The following is a 26150-nucleotide window of genomic DNA, read 5'->3' as shown; positions in this document are numbered from 1 at the left end:
GTTTCTCCATCTCTCTCCGGCGCCTGCAGCCACTGCTCGTCACCACCCACTCTGACCCCACCTGTCCTGTCTGCCGGATTTTAACACCTGTTTGCTGCCTCTGCTTGTGCCTTCCCTCACTTGCTCTTCCACACACTCTTCTGTTCATCTACTCACTCATTACATCCTAGAGGTCACAAGCACAGACTCTGGAGTCATGCTATCTGGGTTCAGATCCCAGCTTTGCCCCTTCCTAGCTGTGTGATCATGGGCAAGTTACTTAACCTCTCTGTGCCTCCATTTCTGCACCTCTAAAGTGAAAATAAAAATAAAGCCTACTTCAAAGGGCTACTCGAAGAGAAAAGGACTTACATCTATGTAAAATGCTGAGACCGCTCCCCCCCAAAAAATAAAATAAAATAAAATGCTGAGACCCAAGCCTGGCACGTATGGCCAGCACTCACAGTATGTTAGGTGTGGTCGTTCACTCATCAAATATTCATCAGACTACTTACTATATAAAGTTATACTGGGGCCATGAGAAAAAAGAATCTAGACTAAGTGTCCTGAGTTGTTTCCCATCAAGTGGGGGAAGCAGACTTATAGGCAACTGAAAACAAACCAAAATAGGAAATAAAATGCTCTGAGGCAAGGGGACAGAGAGAAAGGAGGAGCTGCTTTAGGGGGAAAGTCTTCATAGAATGCTACTCATGAATGGTATTGCTATGTGACCTATGGGATGATCTGCCCCTCTCTGAGCCTCTAGTGGCTCATCCTATACAAAGATCGGTGTCTGGAGACTCAGAGACTGGCCCACACTTCATAGAAGTGTGGCCTTTGAACTGAACACTGTAAGACAGCCCAAGAGTCAAGACGCTGACACTGGAGAGAGACGCTTCCTAGCGGAGCTTGAGCCTAGAAATAGGTAAGTACTTGGGAAATGAAAAGAAGTATTGTGTCCCTGAGGGAGGGTTGCCAGGGGAAACCAGGGACTCTCAGTTAAATTTGAATTTCAGATAAACATAAAAATTTTTAGCGCAAGGATGTCACAAATATACTAAAAAACTATTTGCTAAAAATAAAAAACTATTTGTTACCTGAAATTCAAATATAACTGGGCGCCATATATTATTTTGGCTGAATCTGGCATCCTGACCCTGGGGAGAAAATAAGCCCTCTGGAAGCCTGAGCCCTGGGCCGACGCACGCTATGTCCCCACCTCACCCGTGTGTGGTCTGCCACACTCCTGAATCACTTGGCGTTGTTCACTCCAGACTCCAGAGGGACTCTGGTGAACTGTTGGTGAATCACTTGGTGCCACTTTGTTAATAACAATCACCCTCCCCATCTCCCAGACAGAGATGATGGAAAAATCCCACATTTGTTCATTTTGTTGAAGGTCACAGGGTTTGCTGTTTTTATGTTAGTTTCCTTATTTTTCTGAGACCATGTCTTTTTTTTTTCCTTTAAGATTCATTAACTCTATGTTGGAAAAGAATTCATTCTCTTCATTGCTGTTAGAGAGAAAAAAAGAGACAGTAAAAAAATTTTAAATACCAGCATAACAGAGTATCTGAAGACTGTAGGCCTGGCTGGGAAATGTCCCAAGAAAACCGAGGGCTCCACGGTGGACCCAGAGTGTTATTGGCCTTTTGTGCCAATACTTTGGGGGTCTCTCTCTGTAGCTTCCACCCACGCTGGGCCTTTAAATCTTCAGGAGTGCAGCAGTGAAGAGAATCACCACCTGCAGAAGAGGAACCTGGCCATCCGCAGCAAGTTGGAGGCTGGAGAAACAAAAGATGGTCCTCAGGACTCACCCCTCCCTCATCCATAAAACATGGCTCGCAAAGTCATTTCACGCCCCAGCATCTGCCTGCTGTTCCAGAAAGGTACACCTATTCATCTCTCTCAAAAATGCTTATGGAGAGAAATTATCAGCAGGAGAAAACAAATTCTCTGGCGAGATGCTGCCCTCTGTGAGATAACTACTTCTGTGGAGGCATTGGCGATGGAGCCAGCGTTTGGCTTGAATGTGGTCTGTCTGGGAGGGCTGGGAGGTGCCGCAGACTCTGCCACCTTGGAGCCTGCCTATCTGACTCAGCTGAAAGATACGGTGACAGTGAAATTTCTGAGGTTAAAGGGAAGTGGGAGGAGGTGTCCTTTTCTCATCGAGGCACGCAAAGCCTGCTCAGGCTCCCAGGCCAAAAGACACAAGACAAAACGCAGTCACTGAAGGAAGCCACCCCGCATCCAACCCCATCTCAGCTGCTGCCCAGGAGGGTTTTACTCATCAGGTGCCACAGACACAGGACTGAGGACATGCAAGCTTTGTAAGGCCCTAGGAAAATCCTTGCACACCACAAACGTTCTCACCAACTCCAAGATACAAAATAAAAATTCCAAAATTGAAATTTAACTACATGTCCATGAAATACAGTATTATGTCCAACTCCCTAAATTGTTCAACTTGGTATCTGTAGAAGTGTTATTATTATACAGTATTTGAAAATGATTAGTGGATTCTTTCACTTCAAGGAATCCCTAAAACTGCCCGATGATTTCTGAGAAATCACAGTCACTGAAAATTAAATTGGCAAAATAATCTTGAAAACAGAATTATTAAAAATGCCCTCAAGACTATTTTAAAGCAAAATAATTGCGTTTGTGGTGGAATATTGGGGGAATTTTGGTTTGTACTATGGCATGGGGCGGTGCCTCTAAAGGTTAGACTGCCTGACTCCCAAAGAGGGACTGAAACAGCCTCGGTCCCATGGGGCCCATCAAAATGTTTAAAAAGATCAGGTGGCCACGGTAATAAAGGTTTTTGTAGCCAACTGAACTTCTTTGTTCTTGTAAATCCAGAGACTATCTAAGCTAGAAGGATCCCTGGCCATGGTGGAGACCAGTGCAAAAACCAGGGCCAGTCTCTGAGTCTGGACACAATCTTCTTTGTATAGGATGAGCTACTGGAGGCTCAGAGAGGGGCAGGTCATCCCCTAGGTCATCAGGTACTGAGGACTTAGGGGCTTTGAGATGAGTCCCCCCGCCCCTGGACTTTTCCTTGTCCATGATAAGATGCCTGGGTGTCCTTTTCCTTTGCCAAAACGCTGAGGCAGTCCCCGTGTCCTTAGCAGAATATCTAGATATCTTTAAAGATCACTCACTGCTTTGATTTTGGAGAATTCAGCTCATTTTCTTAGTTACTGATGTCTGCAAACCACTTGTTCATCCTCTGGCTTTCCCAACCTTGGTCCAGGCACCTTGCTTTCAGGTCTTCTAGTAAGAAGCCCACTTTATCCCGTGCAAATCACCTAGACCAAGAGCTCTTGCCCAGTAGGGCTGTTAGCTGACCAGGTGCCATTATCCACGGCTTGCTACCTGGACTGTGCCCTCTGCCGCCCCCTTGTGGCCACCACAAGAGGTGCGCTGCTTGGGACTCAAGGTCCACACCTGTGTGCCAAGTACTTTTGAGTCAGCTTGATTACTTTTTCTGGAAATGCTTCTTTATTCCTGGATGGCTGGCACCTGGACAGGATTCATCTCCTCCACGCCTACTCTTCCAGTCTATTGCCCATGGGAACTTCAGCATCCTCATTGAGCAATCAGTCCAATCACTCCATCAACTCCCTGGTATTAATTGAGCACAGGTCAGTGGTGATAAGCCTGCAGATGGAGGATTGCAGAAGGGATGTGAGATGTAGCCCATGACCTTGAGGAGTTCAGAAGCAATAAATAGAGTCAAAATACACAGAAAATTTTTAATAATTTAATGTTCAACTATTCTGTGCCAAGAACTCCAAGAATTCAGAAATGAGGTCAAATAGTTGAGAACTCCCTGGAGACAGCAGCTTTGAACTAATGTTTGGAAGACAGGAAGTATTTCAGAAGCAAAAGTGTAAAGAAAAAAACACTCTTGGGAGTTCCCCAGTGGCCTAATGGTTTAGATTCTGGGCTTTCACTGACATGGCCCAGGTTCAATCCCTGGTTGGGGAACTGAGATCCTGCAAGCTGCACAGTGCAGCCAAAAATAAAATAAAGGAAAATACTCTTATGTGTCTCCTTTAATCTCATTTTACCACTACACTACCTCTGGCACCAGATGTGTGGGTTTTCCAAACATCAAGCAATGCTGGGACAACAACTGGGTATCCAGCAATTTGACTCAATTCTGGCTCTACCAGGAGACACCATCAGATCCCATAAATTAAGTGCTTAGACCCACAAAATTGTACCCCTCCCCCTTCAGATGGACAGGGAAGCCTGGCCACATGGGGTGGCAAAGAGTCAGACTGAGTGACTGAACAACCCTTCAGATGGCCAATTGCAAGTCCAGTCTCTTGTGCTTCTGACAGACCAGTTATAACGTGGAGGTTCCCACTACTCCTCCTCAGGTTTGATTAATTTGCTGGAAACAGCAAATAGAACTCAGGAATTACTAGATTACTCGTTTGTTATAAAAGAATATAACTCAGGAACAGCCAGACGGAAGAGACAGAGGGTAAGGCATGTGGGAAGGGGCACAGAGCTCCCGTGCCTTCTCCAGGACACTGGCCTTTGCAAACGTGGTCACTAACCCAGAAGCTTTCCAAACCCTATTGTTTCAAGTTTTTAAGGAGGTTTCCCTACATAGGCACGACAGATTAAATGCTGTTATTTAGCCAATAAATTGTGTCCCACTCTTTTGCAACCCCGGGTACTGTAGCCCGCCAGGCGCCTCTGCCCATGGGATTACCCAGGCAAGAATACTGGAGAGGGTTGCCATTTTCTTGTCATTGATAATTAATTCAACCTCCAGCCCTTCTCACCTTTCTGGAAGGGGGCGCTGAAAATTTCAACACTCTAATCACCTGGTTAGTACCTCTGGCAACCTGTCCCCAGCCCAAGGAGCTTCTCAAAACTCACCTCCTTAACATAAACTCGGATGTGGTTGAAAGGAGCTTGTTCAGAATAACAAAGGATACCCATTTCACTTCTGTGCTCTTAACACTTAAGATATTCCTAGGGTTTTAGGAGCTCTGTGGCAGGAACAGGACAAAGACCAAATATATATGTATATATATTTCTCATTATAAATCATAGCATCACAAGAAGGAAAAAAAGAAGAGTATTCTGGAAGGAAGTAACAGCCTTGAAAAGTAACAGCTAAGAAAAAAATTATGGTTAAAACAATATTTACAAGATAAAAGACTAAAGAGAGAGAAGCTCTCTTATTATCTTTTTTGGGCGCTGTTAGCACTTTCCTACCACTTTGCAGAGCGTACATTGCCCTCAGACTCTGATGTTTACTAATCTCTTTTCTGCTATTCATTAGGACCCTATTGGTTGCAAGTAACAGCAGCACAAATTAGCTTAGACAAAAAAGAAGCTTATGAATTGAAATAATTGAGGCGAACACAGACAGCAGTGGCAAAGGTATGACCAAACCCAGGGCTGACACCCGGCGCCCGTCATCAGCTTCGCGGCATCGCTCTCTCTCCTCCTCTCTCCTCCTGTTCTCCTCCCTCTCACTCCGTCTGCACCTGTCTTTCACTGTTCACTCTGTTTCCTCTCTTTGAGGGCCTCGTTCTCTTCTATCATAGCTTGGTTTCCTCTGAACGTCAGGGACAATGGCCACCAAGGTAGCCAGTTTCATGTACTTCTAGTTGTGACCCTAGAAGTCTTCCCCACTAGTTCCATCAGAAGAGTCCCCGGGAAAGGCTTCCATTGGCCCAGTGATAGAGCTGATAACCCTTCTATAAAGCGAAGTGAAAGCCACTCAGTCCCATCCGACTCTGCGACCCCATGATATACAGTCCATGGGGGTCTCCAGGCCAGAAGACTGGAGTGGGTGGCCATTCCCTTCTCCAGGGCATCTGCCCACCCCAGGGATCGAACCCGGGTCTCCCGCATTGCAGGTGGATTCTTTACCAGCTGAGCCACAGGGGATCCTGACCCTCCTATGCTCTTCTCTTTATCAAGGGGCTAGAAGCCTGGGAGGGGTATGTCCCAGAATCCCTGCCTTCAGAGACAGCAGTTCTTCAGGCAGAAGCATTTACCAAGATGTGAAAGGCAAAACAAGGCAGAAGCCAGATTTTTCCCTCCTCTGGCACTGTCAAACTTTGGGCTTCGGCAGACATGACATTTTGCAATGGTCTCTAAGCTTTTTCCTGAAAATCTCGGGCCTCAGGATGGGAGGCAGCTATGATCATTCCTACTGGTTTCCTGAGTTCCTTCAAATTCCTGTCTGTAAAAGCTGGTGGCCTTCCTTGACCTTTGTCCAGACTTTCCAATGATTTTTTAAGGACCTAATGTCCTTTATAAAGTCCTTTCCTTCTTAAAATACCTTGAGCAGTTCCTGTTTATGACCATATCCTAACTGATACAAGCATACACCCCAAGGGTGGAGCGTAGGGTAGGATTTAGGACTCTGATGACAGAAGGAGAGGAAGAATTTGCTAGCAGTCAGTCAAGAGCAGCCACATTTCCCTGTGAAAAACAGTGGGAGGCAAGTTCAGGTGGGTGGAATGAGGCGAGATGACGGAGGCACTGAACGTCAGGCCTGCAGACTTAAGGCAATGAGGAAACAGGAGGTCGGGTGGATATGACGGCAAGGCCCACGCTACGGGCAAGCAGTGGGGCCCCGGAGGGACACAGGGACAACAGACGCCCTAAAATGGGAGAGAGGTGAAAGCTCAAGAAAAGAGCAGCTGAGAGGTGTGTTGAAAAAAGAAATAAGGCATTTTGGTATGTCACATTTAAGGACTTAATGATAGCTGCCATTTATAAAATTATAGTTAGTTATACATCAGATGGTCTGCTAAATTTTTCATTTATGTTAGATAAAACCCTGCAAGTCAGGAACCATTTACATTTATGATTGAGAAGACCAAGGGCCAGGAATATTGACTGATATGTCAAGGGAAATCATCTAGAGGCCAGAGCCAGGAATTGAGCTCAATTCTACTGCTCACCGAGGCCTGCACTCATCTCCACCATGCTAAGCCTTTGACTGTGTGGTCACCACAGACTGTGGAAAATTCTGAAGGAGATGGGAGTACCAGACCACCTGACCCACCTCTTGAGAAACCTGTATGCAGGTCAGGAAGCAACAGTTAGAACTAGACATGGACCAACAGACTGGTTCCAAATAGGAAAAGGAGTATGTCAAGGCTGTATATTGTCACCCTGCTTATTTAACTTATATGCAGAGTGCATCATGAGAAACGCTGGGCTGGAGGAAGCACAAGCTGGAATCAAGATTGCCAGGAGAAATATCAATAACCTCAGATATGCAGATGACACCACCCTTATGGCAGAAAGTGAAGAGGAACTAAAAAGCCTCTTGATGAAAGTGAAAGAGGAGAGTGAAAAAGTTGGCTTAAAGTTCAACATTCAGAAAACTAAGATCATGGCATCTGGTCCCATCACTTATGGGAAATAGATGGGGAAACAGTGGAAGCAGTGTCAGATTTTATTTTTTGGGCTCCAAAATCACTGCAGATGGTGATTGCAGCCATGAAATTAAAAGACACTCCTTGGAAGGAAAGTTATGACCAACCTAGACAGAATATTAAAAAGCAGAGACATTACTTTGCCAACAAAGGTCTGTCTAGTCAAGGCTATGGTTTTTCCAGTGGTCATGTATGGATGTGAGTGTTGGACTGTGAAGAAAGCTGAGCACCAAAGAATTGATGCTTTTGAACTGTGGTGTTGGAGAAGATTCTTGAGAGTCCCTTGGACTGCAAGGAGATCCAACCAGTCCATCCTAAAGGAGATCAGTCCTGGGTGTTCATTGGAAGGGGGGACTGATGCTGAAGCTGAAACGCCAATACTTTGGCCACCTCATACGAAGAGCTGACTCATTGGAAAAGACCCTGATGCTAGGAGGGATTGGGGGCAGGAGGAGAAGGGGACGACAGAGGATGAGATGGCTGGATGGCATCACCGACTCGATGGACACGAGTTTGAGTAAACTCCGGGAGTTGGTGATGGACAGGGAGGCCTGGCGTGCTGCAATTCATGGGGTCACAAAGAGTCGGACACAACTGAGTGACTGAACTGAACTGATGTTGCTTTTCTTCCAACATTGGTCCTTACAGCAGCACAAAAGGCCAACTTTGACCCACACCTGGTGAGAGGCAGTGGAGAATAATCAAAAGGGCAAAGCCTTTGTCCCTCTGACATGAAGCCTAAAGGAGATTATAATCATGAGGAAGCAATGTGACAAATCCAAATTGAGGGATTTCTGCAAAACAACTGGCCTGGTCTCTTAAAACATGTCAGCATTATAAAAGACAAAAAATAATGACTGGAAAGCCAAGCTCTAGATGAGAACATACTAAAGAAATGCAACAGCTCAATACAATGAATGATCCTGAATTGGAGGTTTATATTAAAAAAAAAAAAGAAAGAAATACTATAAAGTACACTTTATAAACAATTATTAAAGTAAGCCAGATATCAAATAGTAATGTGTTAATGTTAAACTTCCCAAGTGGGATCATTTTATTGTAGTTTTGTGGAAGAATGCCATTGCTCTTTGGAGATGAGCTGAAATATTTGAGAGTAAATCAAATACTTCCAAGTCATTCTCAAATGGATTAGCGTAACTGACAGACGGATGTATAGATGGATGGATAGATACAACTAAAAAATGTTGCTCACCATCTGGCTATACCAGAATGAAGTCACTAGCCACTGCAGTCACTGACCTTTAACACACCCTGAAAGGAGCTCAGCGTGGAAATCAGGAGACACTCTGATCTTGGAAAACTGGCAGAACAGGCCTTCAGAGAGTGAGATGTTTTCAGGGGGAAATTTTATGAACCTGATTTCCTACATCTTCTCATAGCTAGAAAAGCACTATAATCCTTGATGGAGACATTTGCTTCTTGTGACCAGCGGCAACTGGTATATCTTTCTGCAGAGATATATCCTCAATTGTACGCATCCCCTTCATCAAAATCCTATCATCTCCCCTCCGACCCCAACCTCTTCAGAGCAGTTCCTCAGAGCTATCTGAGAGGCTATCTCCAGGGCTATAGTCCTCAGTGAGTCCCCAAATAAAACTGAACTTACAGCTCTCATGGCAAGGGGTTTTGGTTTTTGTGTTTCTGGCAACAGTAGATAGAGTGCAGATGCAATAAAACCTTAACAATTAAAGGGTCTGTGGAGTTGATTGTACTATTCTTGCAACTTCTCTCTAGTTTGAAATTTTTCCAAAAAAAAGTTGAAAAGGTTTTAAAATGCACCCATTTCAGTAAAAAAACAAAACAAAGAAACCAAGGATAGAGAAAAGGAGGGCTTTAAGTCAAACATACCTGAGTCCAGCACTTACTGGCCCTGTGACCCCTGAATCCTCGGGTCCTCAGCTGGGCTCAGCATCCTCTTGTGTTCTGTGTTCACATTTGTTCTCCTTCCTACCTCCTGCCTAAGCCCCACTTCTTAGAATCCATTACACTGGCCACGGAGGGAGACTTGCTCAGTATAAATAAGAACAACTGTGTGTCCTGTAGAATGCACAGTTGAGGAGACATGGAGCCCTGCAGGGACATTTATTGCATGAGAGACAGGCAGTCCAGCCCTCTGAACATCGCATCTTGGGGACAAAAGTCAAAAATGCCTCTACCCGCGACTTGCCGGTTTACTCTATGGATCAGAGCTCAGAGACTAGCCATGAACTTCTCAAAGTGGGAGTCATGAGCTTCTCAAAGTGGGATAGTTGGCCCGTCTGAGCAGAATCGGCTGTAGTTCATGTAAAAATGTAGATTTTAGGGCCCCTGAGGCTCTGAGTCAGCTTCTCGCCAGTGAGTTGCCACTGCACATTCTAATTCTAAGACAGTTCCTAGGTTACCCTGGGGCACGTTTACTAGTTTAAACCCCTCTGACCCACGTCGTGGCCACGGTGAACGTGCTACTTTATAGCTAAATAGGTCCACGGGAGAAGTGGATTCCTGTGGTTACAGCCTAATAATAACATAGAAAGTTTATGTCTGCCACAAAAATGCCCACAAATGGGAACAAACGGAAATACGAATGGAGTTGTGCATAAAGATAAAAGCAGGACAGTAAGGAAAACAATGTTTCTCTCTGGGCTTTGCCGGCTCCAGACTCAAAGTGTATGAATGAAACGCTGTTCCTAAGTCCATCACTGTCTGAACTCTGGGACAAGAGGGATCAGAGGGGCTCAAGGTCTGGGCAGAAGGAGCCCGTCCACTCACTGTGACTCTGGGAAGCCGCAAAAACCAACAGTTCCAACCTCTGGGCATGTGCAGTAAGCGGTGATCCTACAGCTTCACGTAAACTCCCAAACCTCCAGGGATTCCAGTGATGGAGAGGCTCACTTAGCTTCTGCCCGGGATCTGATGGGACCGCCCCCACTGGCCTTGCAGGCCTCTCCCTGGGGACAGTCCACTATGGGATGCCACCTGAGGGAAAGACGTTGACAACGGTCACCTGGTTTTCCTGCGGTCCGCTGACGACGTGGTGGCGGATATCTGGTTTGGAAGGTGCTGGGCCCTTCTCTCTTCCAGCCAGGAGATCAGATTATTTAAGCTCCTCTCTGACCCTGCCAATCTTCTATTCCAAGCAGGCTCTGGGCAGGCATTTACTCACAGGGTCCGAGTTATTTTGGGAGATTCAACATCCTGCACTCAGCCCCAGGGAGGGGAAAAGAAGGACAGACAATTGGGTAGTCTCCACCCCCACCCCACCCTCAAGCTGAGACGGAAGACAGACTGTCAGTTACAGCTTTAACTCTTTCCTGGCTCTGGCTAAGAACAATGCACCCCCCAGGAAAATCTCACAGGACAGCTTGGCAAAAAAATAAAATGTAGCAGGAGAAAATCATGCATGGAAAGAAAGTGACTTTTAAAAATTGTCTTTAAATATTACAATCAAAAGGAAAGGATGGAAATTGCATCAGAAGAACATGTGTGTGTGCAGTTTAACACTGAAGAAATAAATCCCTTTCCCAACTGTAGGACTTAAAGTAATATCGTATCGTTTACAGCCCATGGGGTTGCAAAGAGCTGGACACGACTGAAACGACTTTGCACGCACATACACACGTACCTTTTCAGAAACTCCAAAGTGTATTTCGGAGATAAGGCGAATCAGATTAAAGACCTCAGGTTTTGAGCTTTGCACACAAAGTCATTGGCATTAGAACCCAGGTGAGTGTCACCCGGGAGGGTTCAGTGTTTGCCGCCTGTGCGCCTGTTTTTCAAATGTTGCCTGCAGTGCGGTGGAGCCGGGCTCGGATAGGAAGGGTGCTGAGCAGAGAGAAGGGCGAAAGGCAGGCAGCCAGCCGGGAGGAGAGTCTGCAATGATGCTCCAGGGGTGACACGTGCCCTTTTGCATGTGGGACGTCTGTGGCTCCTCATCGGTGTGGTTTAATAAGGCCTGAGGTGATCATTCATATTTAAGACTCCCCCGCTTTGTTGAATCTCTATTGGATTCAATTCCACACAGTCACTCAGGGCCTAACGTCTGCCCGGTGCTGAGCGAACCCCGGGGGTGGGCACAGCCCCTGTTCCTGGCCCTCCAGGATTCTCTCCAGGACACCAAAGTCACATGTCCTGGACAGCGGGCGCCCCCAGAGCAGATCAGCCAGGACTGCGGGGCTTACAGAGACAATGGCACCCCCAAAGCAGACCAGCCAGGGACTGCGGGGCCTACAGAGACAGTGGCACCCCCAAAGCAGATCAGCCAGGGACTGCGGGGCCTACAGAGACAACAGCACCCCCAAAGCAGATCAGCCAGGGACTGCGGCGCCTACAGAGACAAAGGCCTGTCGGGGCTCATGGACTTATACTTTAGTCTTCCCCGGCAGCAGAAAAATGCTGCCCTGTTCTGAATCATCACTCGCTTCTTCACGCAAAGCAAAAACAGCCGCCCTTCCCACCTCCTCCGGGTGAGCTCAGCTCTGGCCTGCCGTGGCCCTGGCTCCTTGCAGAGGCAGTGCCTGAGTCTAACCAGCCCTGGAGCTATCGTTGTGTCTCAAGGCCTCCTTGGGACCTGGACTGACCTCCGGCCCCTCTGACCCTGTCTGGTTCTTTTCTGTCACACTTTTTGCTTCCTCGTCCACAGGCTCCAAGCCCCTTCTCCCTGACCCAGAATTTTACGCCCTCAGACGTCTCAGGCCCACTGATGGCATTTTCTGGCCCATCCTGACAGGCTTGGAGCCTGCCAGGTGTGGGGGCCTCCAAGACTGCCCTCAGACCGAAGTTTGAGACTGGGACAGTCACCCTACTTGGTAGGGTGCAAACTCCATAGTTTAGGCTGCAATCGCCAGAGCTCAGGCAGTTTCTCTATTAAGATGCATCACTGCAAAGCAATTCAACTAATTCAGTTTCCTAGCACCCCTTTGCTGATCAGGCGCCCTACTGTCATCAAAGGAACTTTTGAACTGGCTCTAAAACTTCAGTTACAGCAGAGGTCCTGGAGGGCTTGCTGCGCCAGAACACCCAGTTTCTGATTCTGAAGGTCGGCAAATCAGAATTTGTATTTCTAATAGGTTCTCAGGTGAGGCTGATGCTGGTCCAAGGACCTCAGCTTTTTTTTTTTTTTTCTGGCTGTACTGGGTCTTTATTGCAGCACATGGGCTTTCTCTGGTCGCAGTGCGTGGGGTTAGTTGCCCTGTGGCATGTGGGATCTTAGTTCCCTAAGCAGGGATCTAAAACACGTCTGCTGCTTTGGAAGGTGGATTCTTAACCACTGGACCACGAGGAAAGCTCCAGGGGCCTCACTTTAAGAATCCTTGCTCCGAACAGAAAAAGAGACACAGAAGTACAGAACAGACTTTTGGACTCTGTGGGAGAAGGTGAGGGTGGGATGTTTTGAAAGAACAGCATGTATATTATCTATGGTGAAACAGACCACCAGCCCAAGTGGGATGCATGAGACAAGTGCTCGGGCCTGGTGCACTGGGAGGACCCAGAGGAATCTGGTGGAGAGGGAGGTGGGAGGGGGGATCGGGATGGGGAATACATGTAACTCCATGGCTGATTCATATCAATGTATGACAAAACCCACTGAAATGTTGTGAAGTAATTAGCCTCCAACAAATAAAAATAAATGAAAAAAAAAAAAAATCCTTGCTCCAGTTCAGTGGTGTTCAAACTCGGTTGTCCATTGGACTCATCTGGGGAGTTAAGAAAAGGGTAGACTAACGCCTGAGTCCACGCTCAGAATTCTGATTTAACTGGTCTGAAATACAGATGGGTCACTGGAGCTTCCCTGGTGTTTCAGTGGCAAAGAATTTGCCTGTAAAGCAAGAGAAGCGTAGATTCAGGAATTGGGTAGATTCCCTGGAGAAGGAAATGGCAGTATTCTTTGCTTGGAAAATCCCACAGATTGAGGAGCCTGGCAGGCTACAGTCTATGGGGTCACAAAAGAGTCAGACACAGCATAGGGACTAAACAATAGCAGACTGGAGACGAGGCACTGTACAAGCTTTGTGGGTGATTCTTACACTCAGCGTGACGTGAGAAGTCTGCTCTGGTCCATTTCATCAGTAGAGGCTGCACTAGGCATGGGGAGCCCCCTTCACCTTCTGTGGGCCCACTTACCTGAGATCACCAGATAAAATATAGAACACTCAATAAAATTTGGGGCTTCCCTTGTGGCTCAGATGGAAAAGAATCTGCCTGCAATGCCGGAGACCCAGGTTCAATCCCTGGGTCAGGAAGCTCCCCTGGAGAAGGGAATGGCAACCCACTTCAATATTCTTGCCTGGAGAATTCCATGGGACAGAGAAGCCTGGTGGGTTACAGTCCATGGGGACACAAAGAATCTTCAGACACAACTGAGTGACTTTCGTTTCACAGTTAAATTTTAATTCCGAATAAACAACAAACAATATTTTACTATAGGAATATTCTAAATATTGCATAGATGTCCATTTTTGTGATTGTTATTTTGTTTTTTTCTAATTCTGGCAACTCTGCCCTTAGATGCTCCATGACATAGAATGAGAAACAAGGATCCGCCAGCTTCCATTGTATAAATAGTAACACCAAGGTCCCAGGGGTCATATAGGAAGTCACAGGAGAGCCAGGATAAGAAATCAGGAGTCTTGAACTCCATCTAGAATTCTTTTCCTTCCATCACACCGAACAGTGCTAAAGACACTTGCACCCTTCTCTTGTTAGGGGGTTATTATCAGTCGCCTGGAGGTGACTTCAAAGGGTTGAGTCTGATTTGTGTCCTCTCTGCTACTGTCCCAGTCCTCACCTACACCCCGCTTTCTACTGCTGCAGGTACCACCGAGGCTGTCCTGGGGTATAGTCATTCTCAGGGCATGTCACTAATGGCCATCTCAGGGAGGAAGCGGGCTGGAAGTGGTCCCGGCCAGATACAGCTATGAGCGAGAGCGCATAATTGGGTAACATAAGGACAAGTGGGATTTGGCACAGGCAAACGACAGGCAGAAAATGTTGGGAGAGGCCCACTTAATTCACAGAGACACTTGGAATTAGTTGTAAATTCTCTGGGAAGAGATCAAGGCAGCGGCATAAACAGCTCAATTAAACTGTCGGCTCAATGTTCAATGCACAGTAATGGTCAAAACACAGCCTTTAATCTAGATACAGAGGATTATCTTTCAGCCAGGAATGAGATTCCTAAGATTAGTTGTACCTGAGGTGGAGGGAACAACAGAGCCGGCTCAGCGACACTGCGGACAGGCTTGTGTGTCTGGATGACTGGGACTTGTGTGGAAGGGGCTACCTGGATTCCACAACCTTCCTGGAAGCCCCTGCAGATGCTGGGAAAACAGGGACGAATCTCCTTCTGCTTCCTCCAAGGAGGAGCCATCCTCTGGGAACAGAACACTCTAGCACATTTGCTTTAAAAATGCAGCAAGTCAGACATGCTCACACCTCCAGACCAAAGCCCAAGCCACGAGCACCAGGACTGAGGCAGAGAGATGATGTACTTTTAGCCCTCTGCCTTTCTACCCTCCACGATCAATCACTCACGTTCATTCATTCAATATGCAAATATTTATCACAAGTCTACTACGTGTCAGACCCTGTTCTGGACACGGAATATATACAGAGAACAAAAAGCAAAGATCCCTTCCCCACTGTGGGGCAAGATAAACAAGAAAGGTACATCAAATATGCTGTATGTGAAAAGGGAATGAGTGATACTCAGAAAAATGAAGCAGAGATGAGGACAGAAAGTGTTGAGTGGGGACACCTCTGGATATGGTGCCTAGGGGAGGTCTCACAGCAACTATCAATTAAATAAAGACCAGAAGGGAGTGAATGTTGAACCAGGGGCCAGCTGGAGGAAGCATTCCAGGCAGAGATGTAGTGCAAAGGCCCAACCTGAGAGAAGTTCAAGAAACAGCAAAGAGGCTGCCTGTTTGGGGCAAGAGAGAGGACAGTAGAAGATGAAGTCAGAAATTTAAGAGAACTAGGTCATCTGAGGTCTTATGGGCCACTAAAGGATTTTCACATTTATTCTTAGGGAAATGGGGATTCAATGGGAGATTTGAGCGGAGGGCTTCCCCAGTGGCTCAGCAGGTCAAGAATGACTGCATGCAGGAGACATGGGTTTGATCTTTGGGTTGGGAAGATCCCCTGGAGAAGGAAATGGCAACCCACTCCACTATTCTTGCCTGCGAAATCCCACAGACAGAGGAGCCTGGTGGGCTACAGTCATGGAGTTGCAAAGAGCTGGACATGACTGAGCACATAAACTCATTACTCATTGAAGAGGGGAGACATATAATCAGATTCATTTTTTAATACATTTTAAAAAATATTTATTTTTATTTACTTATTTGACTGTGCCAAGTCTTAGTTGCAGCATGCAGGATCTTTTAGCTGCTGCCTGTGGGATCCCCAACCAGGGATCAAACCCAGGCTCCCTGCATTGGGAGTATGGAGGCTTAGCCACTGGACCACCAGGGAACTCCCCAGATTCATTTTTAATGGGATTACTGGCTGCTGTTTTGAGAGAGAAACAGGGAAATGGGTGAGAGACACTTGCAATGATTCAGTCAAGAGATTAAGGAGTTGGACCAGGATGGAAGCAGTAGAGGTGGTGAAACGTGGTAGGATTCTGCATATGCTTTGCTGATGGTTAGATGGAGCAGGAGTGGAAAAAAAAAAAAAAAAAGGTGTCAAGAATGACTGAGGGATTTGTTTCAGATGTTCACTGAGGATTAATGACTCTGGAATCCATGCTTTTAGCTCAGACTCCTGGGCTGGTACACAGCAAGGAACTGACATTAACATTTGATGAAATGAACTGAAAAAGTAGATGAATCTGTTGGGTTGGTGGCATCATTTTTCCAGGCCTTTACCAATGGCAGAGCATACCTCTAGATATTGAGGGTGCAGAGAAAAGTGAGAAGTTGAAACAGGGCAGAGACAGAAACAGGAGCATACCCAACCCCTCCAATAAGAATATCGGGGACAAGAGGCAGGCAGGGGGATTTAAAGGTTAAAAATGCCAAGAATGACAGGCATAGGGTTGGATTTGTGATACCAAAGAGACTGGGTGTCAATCCCAGTCGTGCCTCCTGATTCAATCTCTTCTCTTCATTGGTCCCAGGTTTCTCCCTGTGAAATGGGGTCACTGGCTTTCTAAAACGAGTCTATCTAGCTTAACCATCTGTAGGGCTCTGACCCCTTTCTTACAAGTTCCCCTCTTCTCTAGCCATTTGACACAGTGCTTCTCCAACATCATCTTTCAGGAAATTTTCTGTTTCTTTTCACAGTGATTATTTCTGACTCTTGAGTTTTGTAAGATGTTGCTATTAGTTCCCAAAGAAAAACACCCATGTGGTTTTTTTGCCTGCTTGAAATAAACACTACCTTAGGCCAGTTACCCCATCTGTAAACTGGGAATAACACCAGATTGTAGGGATGCTGAGGAGGGTTAATTATATACAGAATGTGTAGGGGCTAAGCAGATACACAAGTGCTCTGGAAGTTTTTGGCATAATACTATAGCATTACAATAATTTTGGCTTGCAAATTATACCCCAGCAGAGACATCACATGGAAAAGTGGGTCTGACCCCATGGCCCGCTGAAAGTGAAATGGAAAAAATAAGTTGTGAACTATAACTTCTCTTCCTAAACTTTTGGAAAAGGCAGAGATAATTCTTCCATGTGCAACCCACATGCAGGGAACAAGTTTCTAGATCCTGGAGAAGCCTGTCTTGCCCAGGGTGGCCTGGCCTGTTGCCAGCATCTGACCATTCCTCCTTCCTAAACCTGGAAGCAGAGATAGGAAGGGAGGGAGTAGGGGAGGCTTTGTGGATGGTTGAAAGGTGGGATGCACAGTGAGGATATCCTCACCTTTCAGGTTTTCTATTGGAGCTTCCCTTACTTGAGGGATAATTAACTGCTTATAAAGTAGAGGAATGAGTTAAGGGGTAATTTGAGACAGTTAAGTCTAGGGACATTCAAAATGAACATTTCAGTCCAGGTCAACTTCTGGGTCCTCCCACCATCCCCAGACACCACACACCCCCCACATCCTAGATTATTTCCCATGAAATTCCAAATAAGTAGATCTCAGGCAATGAAGGGGCTGTGTAGTTGGTAATATACGGCTGTGTGTCATATATTGGGTTTGTAAACTTTAACTGGCTCATAGATGACTACAGTCCTGTCTCACCAGAGGGAAAGAGTGAACAGCCTGATCCTAAAGGGAGTTTGCAGTCAATTACACTGGATTACTGTGGGTGGCTGAGTTGACACAGCTCAGGCTTCAGAGTAAGATCCCAGTTGGACTCCTGGTTTTGCCATTTCCCCACTGTGGCCTCAGGCAGGGGAAGAGGCCCTACCTACCCAAGAGCCTCAAACTGTTTGACCTCCACCTCCAGTCCTGGCCAGAGAAGCCACCGACCTTGCTCCCTGCCCTAAAAGGACCTGCTTTTCCTGCAGGATACAGGAAACAGATTTCCCCAAAGCCCATCTGTAATAGGCAGGTTGCAAGTGGTGATAATGATTTGGACTATCATCTTAATAAATCAGCATTTTTTGAGAATTTCTCAGTCTTACACCTTAACGGTATGTCATAGTCTGGGGCTTGATCAGCCAAATTCAAAGGAGCACCGGCTCTAGAGGCAGTTAACCCTTTGGTCTCCGCAGAACATATGCTCCTCTCAGGAAAAGGCTTCCTGAGCAAACTGTGCTCCTCCCTCGGCATCAGTTTCCTCATTTTAATAATCAGAGGACGATCTTAAACTACAAAGTAGAGACAAGTGGAAATGACACAATTTTGGTACCACCAGACCAGGAACTGACATCCAGACCCACCTGGGTGACCTTCTTCCGAGCCTCAATTTCTCCATCAGTAAAATGAGGGCCCTGGATTAAATGGCGTGTTGCTAGCCCCTACGGTTTTAGGCATTAAACATTCCCACAGCTAGCTCTGCCAGGTTGGCACTGATCAGGGTAAAAGCCAAGACTTCCTCAGAGGTGAAAAGGTAAGCAAACAATCCGATCTCCCCTTAGCTTGGCTTTCCAATTGGCGAGGGGCCAGGCCCCCAGACAATCCAGGTCGTCCGGAAGGCTAAAGCGCTCATTTGCATAAAGAATCCTCCGAGGGTCTGGCACCGAGGGTTGAACCGAAGTCTTCGTCCGTTTAAGCAGAAAATTAGACACCCTGTTCCTAAGCGTCTCGGCACGGCATTTCCTCTAAGAGGGTCACGCCGTAGACTAAAAATGCCCCTTGTCCCCTAAAGTGGGGATCCCTGGAGAGCACACCGCGCGGGTGCCGGGGTGGGGAAGGTTTGGCCTCCACGCGCTGCAGGTTTCGGCTGGCACTCTCTCGCCCGAGGCGGTGGCGGGCTGCACGCGAGGCGGGGCCGGCTGCGCCGCGGGACCCCGGCGCCCTCAGGCGCGATCCGGCGGTTGGCGCCGAGGCGGCCGCAGGAGGTGGCGCGTGCTGAAGCGGAGAGCTGCGGCTGCCCAGAGCCGGGGCGCTGGAGGGCCGGGCCAGGGCCGAGGTCTGGCTGCAGGGCGCGTGGGGGGGCGGGGGCGGGGCCTGGGAGGGGTGGGCGGGGCCTGGGAGGCGGGCGGGGGCGGGGCGCGCGCGGGCCCGGGGAGGGCGGGGCCGCGGGGCGGGGCGGGCTCTGGCGGCCGAGTGTCACTCGCGCGGCGGTTCGGGAGGCGGCGACAGCGGCAGCGGCGGGCGCCGCCGGGACGGGCACGGGCGCGCGGGCTCGGCGGGCGCCGGCTGCCTCCCTCCCTCCATCGCTCGCTCGCCCTCCGGCCCGATTGCTCGCCGGCCGGGGGCCGAGCTCGCTCCAGCGCTCTCGGGAAGGAAGAAGTCGGGGCGGCTGGGGGCCGAGGACGCAGACAAGTTCCAGCAGCAGCCGCGGATCCCGGCCGAGGCGGGGGCTGCGGTCCCGACGGGACAGGAGCGCGCTCCGTGGCAGAGCGCACGGCCAGAGCGTCTGAGGAGCGGGGGGCGCCCGGGCCTCTCGCCATCCGTGGGGCCGCGGCGGGGATCCCATGAGACGCGCCCGCAAGGGGCAGGAGATCCAAAGCCCGGGCGGCGCGCGGCGGAGGCGGAGGGCGGTGCTGCAGCTGCCGGAGCCCGGGAGCGGCCGGCAGGAGGCAGCGGAGAGAACTTGAACTTGGCGTCGGGAGCGGGCGCCCCGGACGCCCCTCGCCGGGGCCGGGGCCGGGGCCGGGGCGCCGGGGGACCTGGGCGGCACCGCTGCCCCCCGAATGGCCGCGGCGGCGGACCCGGCTCCCGCGCCGCGGCCCTAGGCGGCCTCTCGCCATGGCCAAGTGGCTGAACAAGTACTTCAGCTTGGGCAACAGCAAGACCAAGAGTCCCCCGCAACCGCCGCGGCCCGACTACCGCGAGCAGCGGCGCCGAGGCGAGCGGCCCTCGCAGCCCCCCCAGGCCGCGCCGCAGGCCCCCGCGGCTGCCTCCGCGTCCTGCGGCACCGCCGCCGCCTCCTGCTTCTCGGCCTCGTCGGGGTCGCTGCCCGACGACAGCGGCAGCACGAGCGACCTCATCCGCGCCTACCGCGCTCAGAAGGAGCGCGACTTCGAGGACCCCTACAACGGGCCCGGCTCGTCGCTGCGCAAGTTGCGCGCCATGTGCCGCCTGGACTACTGCGGCGGCGGGGAGCCGGGTGGGAGCCAGCGCGCCTTTTCCGCCTCGTCCGCGTCGGGCGCCGCGGGCTGCTGCTGTGCCGCCTCCGGCGCGGGCGCCGCCGCGTCCTCGTCCTCGTCCTCTGGCTCCCCGCACCTCTACCGCAGCAGCAGCGAGCGGCGGCCCGCCACCCCGGCCGAAGTGCGCTACATCTCCCCGAAGCATCGCCTCATTAAGGTGGAGAGCGCCGCGGGCTGTGCCGGGGACCCCCCAGGGGCCGCCTGCTCCGGCGGCCGTACCTGGAGCCCGACGGCCTGCGGCGGCAAGAAACTACTCAACAAGTGCGGCGCCTCGGCCGCGGAGGAGAGCGGTGCCGGCAAGAAGGACAAGGTAAGACGCCCTTGGCCCCCCTCGAGGTTCCAGAGCCACTGTGCGCACGGGGAAACTGAGGCACCGCTCTCGTTTCGAGTTCCTGCATCCTCTTCGGGCTAGGACTCGAGGTCAGGCCTTCCACTATGCTACCGAATTCTGCCTCCTTGCACGCACTTTGCCCCGATCATTGGCCTGACAGTCTCTTAACGCTGCTGCTTCCCAAAGGTCCTCAGTCTGAACCCACAGCCAGGTGCCCTCTTTGGAAATATCCTGACCAGAGAGCTCTCTGCCCAGCCTGGTCCAAGAGACAGCCAAGCAGCCCCTCGAGGAGGAAAGGCAGGGAGTCAGAGCCCTTAGGTATTAAAGTGTTAGAGGGTCAGTCATGTCTGACTCTGCGACCCCATGCACTGTAGCCCGCCAGGCTCCTCCGTCCATGGGATTTTCCAGGCAAGAATACTGGAGTGGGTTCCCATTTCCTTCTCCACGTATTTAGAAGAGTGTTTATTCTTGTCTGCCCCCGTTCCTCCCGCCCCTGACTTTATAGATGGGAACTGAGGTCTAGAGCTGGGAAGGGACCCGCCGGATATTACACATTTTCGATGGCAGATCCAGACCGGCTGTCTCTGAACGGATACATGGAAATCCCTCTAGATGCCCTGCCCTGCTCGCTCCAGGTTTCCAAATGGGGCAGCCTTTTGTACTGGAGCTGTACCGAGAAACACGACCCCCACCTCCCACCCCCACGCGTGCTTTTCCGGTTGAAGTGCGCTGGTCTAGAAGAGCGCTCCACTTCGACCTGTCAGTTCCTCCAGTCCGGCTGGGGGAAGAGGGGTCCGCCTACCGGGCCAGCTGGAAGGAGACCACCCCTCCCATCCTCATCTTCCTTCCTGACCTTACCCTTTACAGCCCCAAGGATGAGGGGGACGATTTTGTACATTCTCCTCCCTAACAGATCAGACTGTCTTGATCCCCGGGACCTTTGGAGCAGTCTGGTTAATTACAGCCAGACTGGGCCCCCTCTTCCCCCTTCGCACTCCTGTGGCACTCTCCTTTCCCCCATAAAATAACACTTGCTCTGTCTGCCTCTGGTGGAGGCGGTGCCTTCCTCCCATCTGAGGCCCAGTGACCTGCGATGGCTCCTAGACCGCTGTGCCTCTTGTTCTCCCACCGCCCTGCTTTCTCCCAAAGGTAAACTTTTCACCCAGATGTGGGCTGGGGAAACTGATAGAGTCTGAGTTTCTTTTAGGACTGGATGTCCAGACAGGCGGGAGACCGGCCCCTACCTGCCAGCTGGTGCTTGGGAAGCGAACTTTCCGTTTTCCAGGCAGGAGAAGTAAGCCGGTGCCTCTCCTGACTTTTTCTGCCTGACTTCGTCTCCCCAGGGTCCCAGGCCCCCCTAGCGTACCTCTGCCTCTCGCTGGGTCTGTTGAAGGCAGCACGGGTCACCTATGGATTCCACTTCCCTCTGGAGCCGGTTTGGGGATGCGTCTGCATGGACTCTGGGCTTCCTCAGCACTTGGGGTGCCTCACCTAAATGACAGGGGCTGGGATCCGGGAGGCCACCTTGGCGCTGCCTCGGGGGCAGAGGAGGTTTCTCTGGGAGCCCCCAGGTTCTGGGTTTGTGGTCCATCTGTAAGGGAAACAACAGAGAGGCTCCCTGCCGCCTTATGTGTGGCCCAGGCTTGGCTAGGTGCTCATCTGGGAGAACCTGGAGTCCCTGGAAATGGAAGGATGGCCTAGGCTAGCTCTCCAGAGAGATCCCGCCATTCCCCTGTTATTCCATGACCACCTCCCCGGTGGGCAAATCTCCTTTCTCTCCCGCTGCTTGTGGTTCTGCCTACTCACTAGGATCTTCTTTTATGGTTTTCAAAACTTTAGTAAATGTTTTTTCCTAACTATAAATAAGACTACTTCAAATACCGAGGAATACGAAGTTTAATGGCTGGAGTGTTAAGTGTGTTGACAACTTGGCTTTGTTTCACCAGATGTCTCTTACGGTTCTTCTTTGCTCCCCTCCGCTGGGCCCTGGAGCAGGGTCCAGGGACTCCTGTGGTCCAAGCTGCGGTGTACATGATGAGTGCTGCGATGGCGGGGCTTAATGGGAGGTGGCCAGGGAGGACCACTCACGGTTGGTTGCAGAAGAGAACCTGGTGCTCTAGGGGATTGTAGGCAAAGGCCTTGTGGCAGGAATTGAGAGGTTAGCGTTGGCCAGGACCCCAGAGGGGCAGGAGGTCCTGGGTCGGGGAGAACCTTGTAACTTAAGCAGTGAGGGGATTCAGCTCTTGAATGGTATGAGCAGATATGGTTTCTTTAAAAAAGATCTCTCTGGAGTGCACTTTACCTACTAGACTGTGACTTTGAGCCCTTTGATCTTTTAAGAGGTTGTTGCCATCTTCAGAGTCAGAGGGATTGCAACTGCCAGATGTTCTTCCTAGCCAGGAGGAGGAGGAACCGGGAAGGGTCATCCTATGCAGTGGTTCTCAAACCAGCAGCTGAAGGACTGGTCAAAACACGTGGGACCTGAGAAGGTGTATTTCTAACAAATTCCCAGGTGATCTTTCGCAGCTGATCCTGGGACCACACCAGTGCAACAGTGGCTTCTTAGCCCTCCCTCTGGGTCTTCTGGTTGGAGCCGCTTTGGGATGCAGAGACTCCGGGTGCCCTCTTCATCTCTGCCCTCGGTGGGGCTGCCATCTAGCCCGGGGCCCATACCCACCCTGCATTCCTGGTCAAGCAGCCAGGCGGTAGTCTGGTTTTCACTTTATTTGCAGCCAGACAGCTTTTGGAAGGTCCAGCCCTGAACACACTAGAGTCCGCCTTCTGCCCCTCACCCACAGATCCAGGAAAACCTACTTCTAGCCCACTTAATCTCTGGCCAGGCTTCCTCTTATCAGCTGTTAGGGAATAGAACAAGTACCCGCAGGGCTGTTGGATGCCCCAGCTGTGTCGGGACCTGTGTTTTAATGTCGGTCTGTGTTGAGAGTTACTGTGGCATGGGGCTAGGAGCTGTGGGTCCACAAATCCTCCTTTCAGGGCCTCCATTGCCACCCCCACCCACCTTTATCTTGGGGGCTCCCCTCAGTACTGTGCCCCCTTCTGACACATACTGAGGCGTCCTCCTGTTCTCCTGGGTGAATCCCAGGGCACACACACCCCTGGCTACACATACCCCGCTACCAGCCAGTCTCCAGTTTGGGCTAGTTTCCCTTTTAGAATCACGTTTTCAATTTAACCAACTTTTACCCAGCACATATTTTGTGCTCAGAGATCTCTCAGTACACGGACAAGCTAGGAGGAAGAGAATAAAGGCTGCAAAAAGACTTGACAGTAATGTTTGGCCTAAGCCTCCGAAGGCTGCTGACACCCGTCACCTTTTCATCGTTTGTTTCCCCGTGTTTTTGTCTTGGGGAATTTAGTGAGATCTTCACCTAGGAGGCAGCTGTGAGTTGGATCCAGGGATGGAAGTGTAATTTCAGTGCCGGGAAAGGCTGACTGGAGCCTGTGGGAGCCCTTAGGTATATGTGCTGTGTGCATGCATGTATGTCTGTGTGTTGGCCTGTGTGTGCACGTGTGTATATAAAACCTTAATGTGGAGAGTGTTTTTGGAAACCAAAGCTTTCTTGCAGTGGGCCTCACTTGGGCAATGAGAGATGACAGTGTGAGAAAGGTGGGGGCCTGAGTTTGGACCCCACAGGGAAAGCCTGGAAGACTGTTGGATCAGGAAAAGGATAGACTCAGAGCCGTGGTTGAGGAGCATCCCAGGCTATAAGCTGCTGCAATCTGGGGTCGATGGGTTTGGAGTTGGGAGGCAATTACAATATAGTCCCAGTGAGAGACAGTGAGGGCCTGAGCTCCTGGGAAGAAAATATGAAACTTTAGTAGGTGGAAATATTATTCCCCCAGGTTGTCTTTATAAAAAAAAAAAGATGATGACAAAGAGGCCAGTAACTTGGTAGGTCTCCTTATGTGCAGCCAGACAAGTCTTATCCACTTATGTTTTCTGCTGAAGTCTTGTTTCTTTTGTCATAATTAAGTAAATGTTTCCACTGCAGCTGAGAAAGTCGAGATGCACCATGACATCAGTTTCCCAAGTTTAAATACAGGCTGATGTGTACCAACACTTTGTATTTTGTCAGCATCCACAGAGTTGAGTTAAATAACATGCTTCCAAAGAAATAAATAATATCATGTTCAACTTTTTTTAAAAAAATACTCAGCAGACAGTTTCTGAGCAGCATACGAGGCAGGGGGGACCTCAGAGAGAATAAGTGGTGGAGAGCTTTTCCGAGAGGGAAGCTTCTCAACCTGCAGTTGAAATGAGCTTTTTAAGATCTAGTCTGGGAGACAGTCGGGTAATGAGGCAGTGTCACAACATGAGGCATGTCAGAACAGAAGTGTGTGCAGAGGGCTGAGAGGAATTCACAACTCTTGTCTATGAATTCAAGGAGGGCTTTCACGAGGTGGTGGCATTTGAGCTTCTCCAGGTAGAAGCTGGTGCCAAGAGAATGGATGGAGGCTCTGAAAGGTGGGTGTGGTGGGGGCATTGTAGAGAGAGGTTGGAGCCGCAAAAGGAAGAGAATGTCTCGTGTATCTTTTGGAGGAGTTGGGAATTGGGGTCTTTGTGTCCTTTTCACATCAAATCGGTGATGTGTAGCTTGATTGAAGCCAGGGTGAAGCATGAGCTGAGAGTCATTTTCCATTTGGTTAATAGCCACATTCTCCAGTTCTTAGAAAGTAATTGATTGAAAAAGTAAGGATCAAGCTTGGTAGCTGTGGTTTGGCTTGGAACACTTTGAAGTCCTGTCCCTTGAAAGTAGTGTGAGAGAAATGCTGCCTATCAGATCCAGTTTTTCCCATTGATTCCTCAGAAAAGAAATATATTCTCCAGGCTTCAGACTGACCACTTAATTGATCATTTAATCTTCACAGTCACTCTAGAAGGGGTTTAGGTACTGTATTTGTTAGCTATCCCTGCATCACAAGTTACTCCAAAGTCGGTGGTTGTAAACCAGAGGTTAGCAAAAGAATCAATCAGTTAGTGAGTAATTTTAGCTTGTAGGCCAGACAGCCCCCATCACAACTATTCAACTCGGCCATTGTAGCTTGAAAGCATACAGACAGTATGTAAATTAAAGAGTATAGCTGTGTTCCAATAAAACTTTATTTACAAAAATAGGCAGCTGGCCTGTGGTCTGCAGTTTCCAACCCCTGATTTAAATGGTAAGTCTTCAAGTCAACTGAGTAGTTTTTCTGGCCTCAGTTGGCTCACTCAGGCGTCTGTGGTCAGTGTGGAGCTGGTCTGCAGCCCTGCCCATCCTCGCCCGGCTGCCTTACGTGTTGGGTTTAGGATGGCCTTGGATGCCTCAGTCCGGCTCTGCTCCACACGGTCTCTCTTCTTCCGGCAAGTTAGCCTTGTTCATATGATGGTGGCAGGGTTCCAAGAAATTACAGAAGCCCGTACAGTTTCTTGAAGTTAGAAACTGGCCTGCTGTTCCTTCTGCTGCATTCTGTTGACCAAAGCAAGTTATAAGGCCAGCCAGTATCCAGAGAGAGAGGGGAAGCTGTGAAGTCCTGTGGCAGAGGGTGGGGATACAGGCGGGCCATTAATCAGGGAGCTTAGTGCTGTTCCTCTACCCTGGGCACTGTTGCCCCATTTCACAGATAAAGAAACTGAGGCTTAGAGGTATTGATTTGCTTAATGTCACAAAACTACCAAGTGACGGGCCAGGATTACACCTT

The 26150-nt window shown here is 49.6% G+C and overlaps 1 protein-coding gene across 1 annotated transcript in view; it reads left to right on the top strand.

The window, feature by feature from the left end:
• The first annotated feature begins 19078 nt into the window (after nucleotides 1-19078).
• Nucleotides 19079-26150, top strand: part of SHB (SH2 domain containing adaptor protein B) — a 135797-nt gene continuing 128725 nt past the window's right edge. The window contains exon 1 of the mRNA XM_065908160.1: nucleotides 19079-20429. Within this exon, the coding sequence (XP_065764232.1) occupies nucleotides 19719-20429 (711 nt within the window). The 5' untranslated portion in view covers nucleotides 19079-19718. The remainder of the gene's footprint in view (nucleotides 20430-26150) is intronic.

This window comes from Muntiacus reevesi, chromosome 17, assembly GCF_963930625.1.
Source record: "Muntiacus reevesi chromosome 17, mMunRee1.1, whole genome shotgun sequence".
NCBI classification, from domain to species: domain Eukaryota; kingdom Metazoa; phylum Chordata; class Mammalia; order Artiodactyla; family Cervidae; genus Muntiacus; species Muntiacus reevesi.
This window is presented reverse-complemented; position numbering and strand designations above follow the sequence as displayed.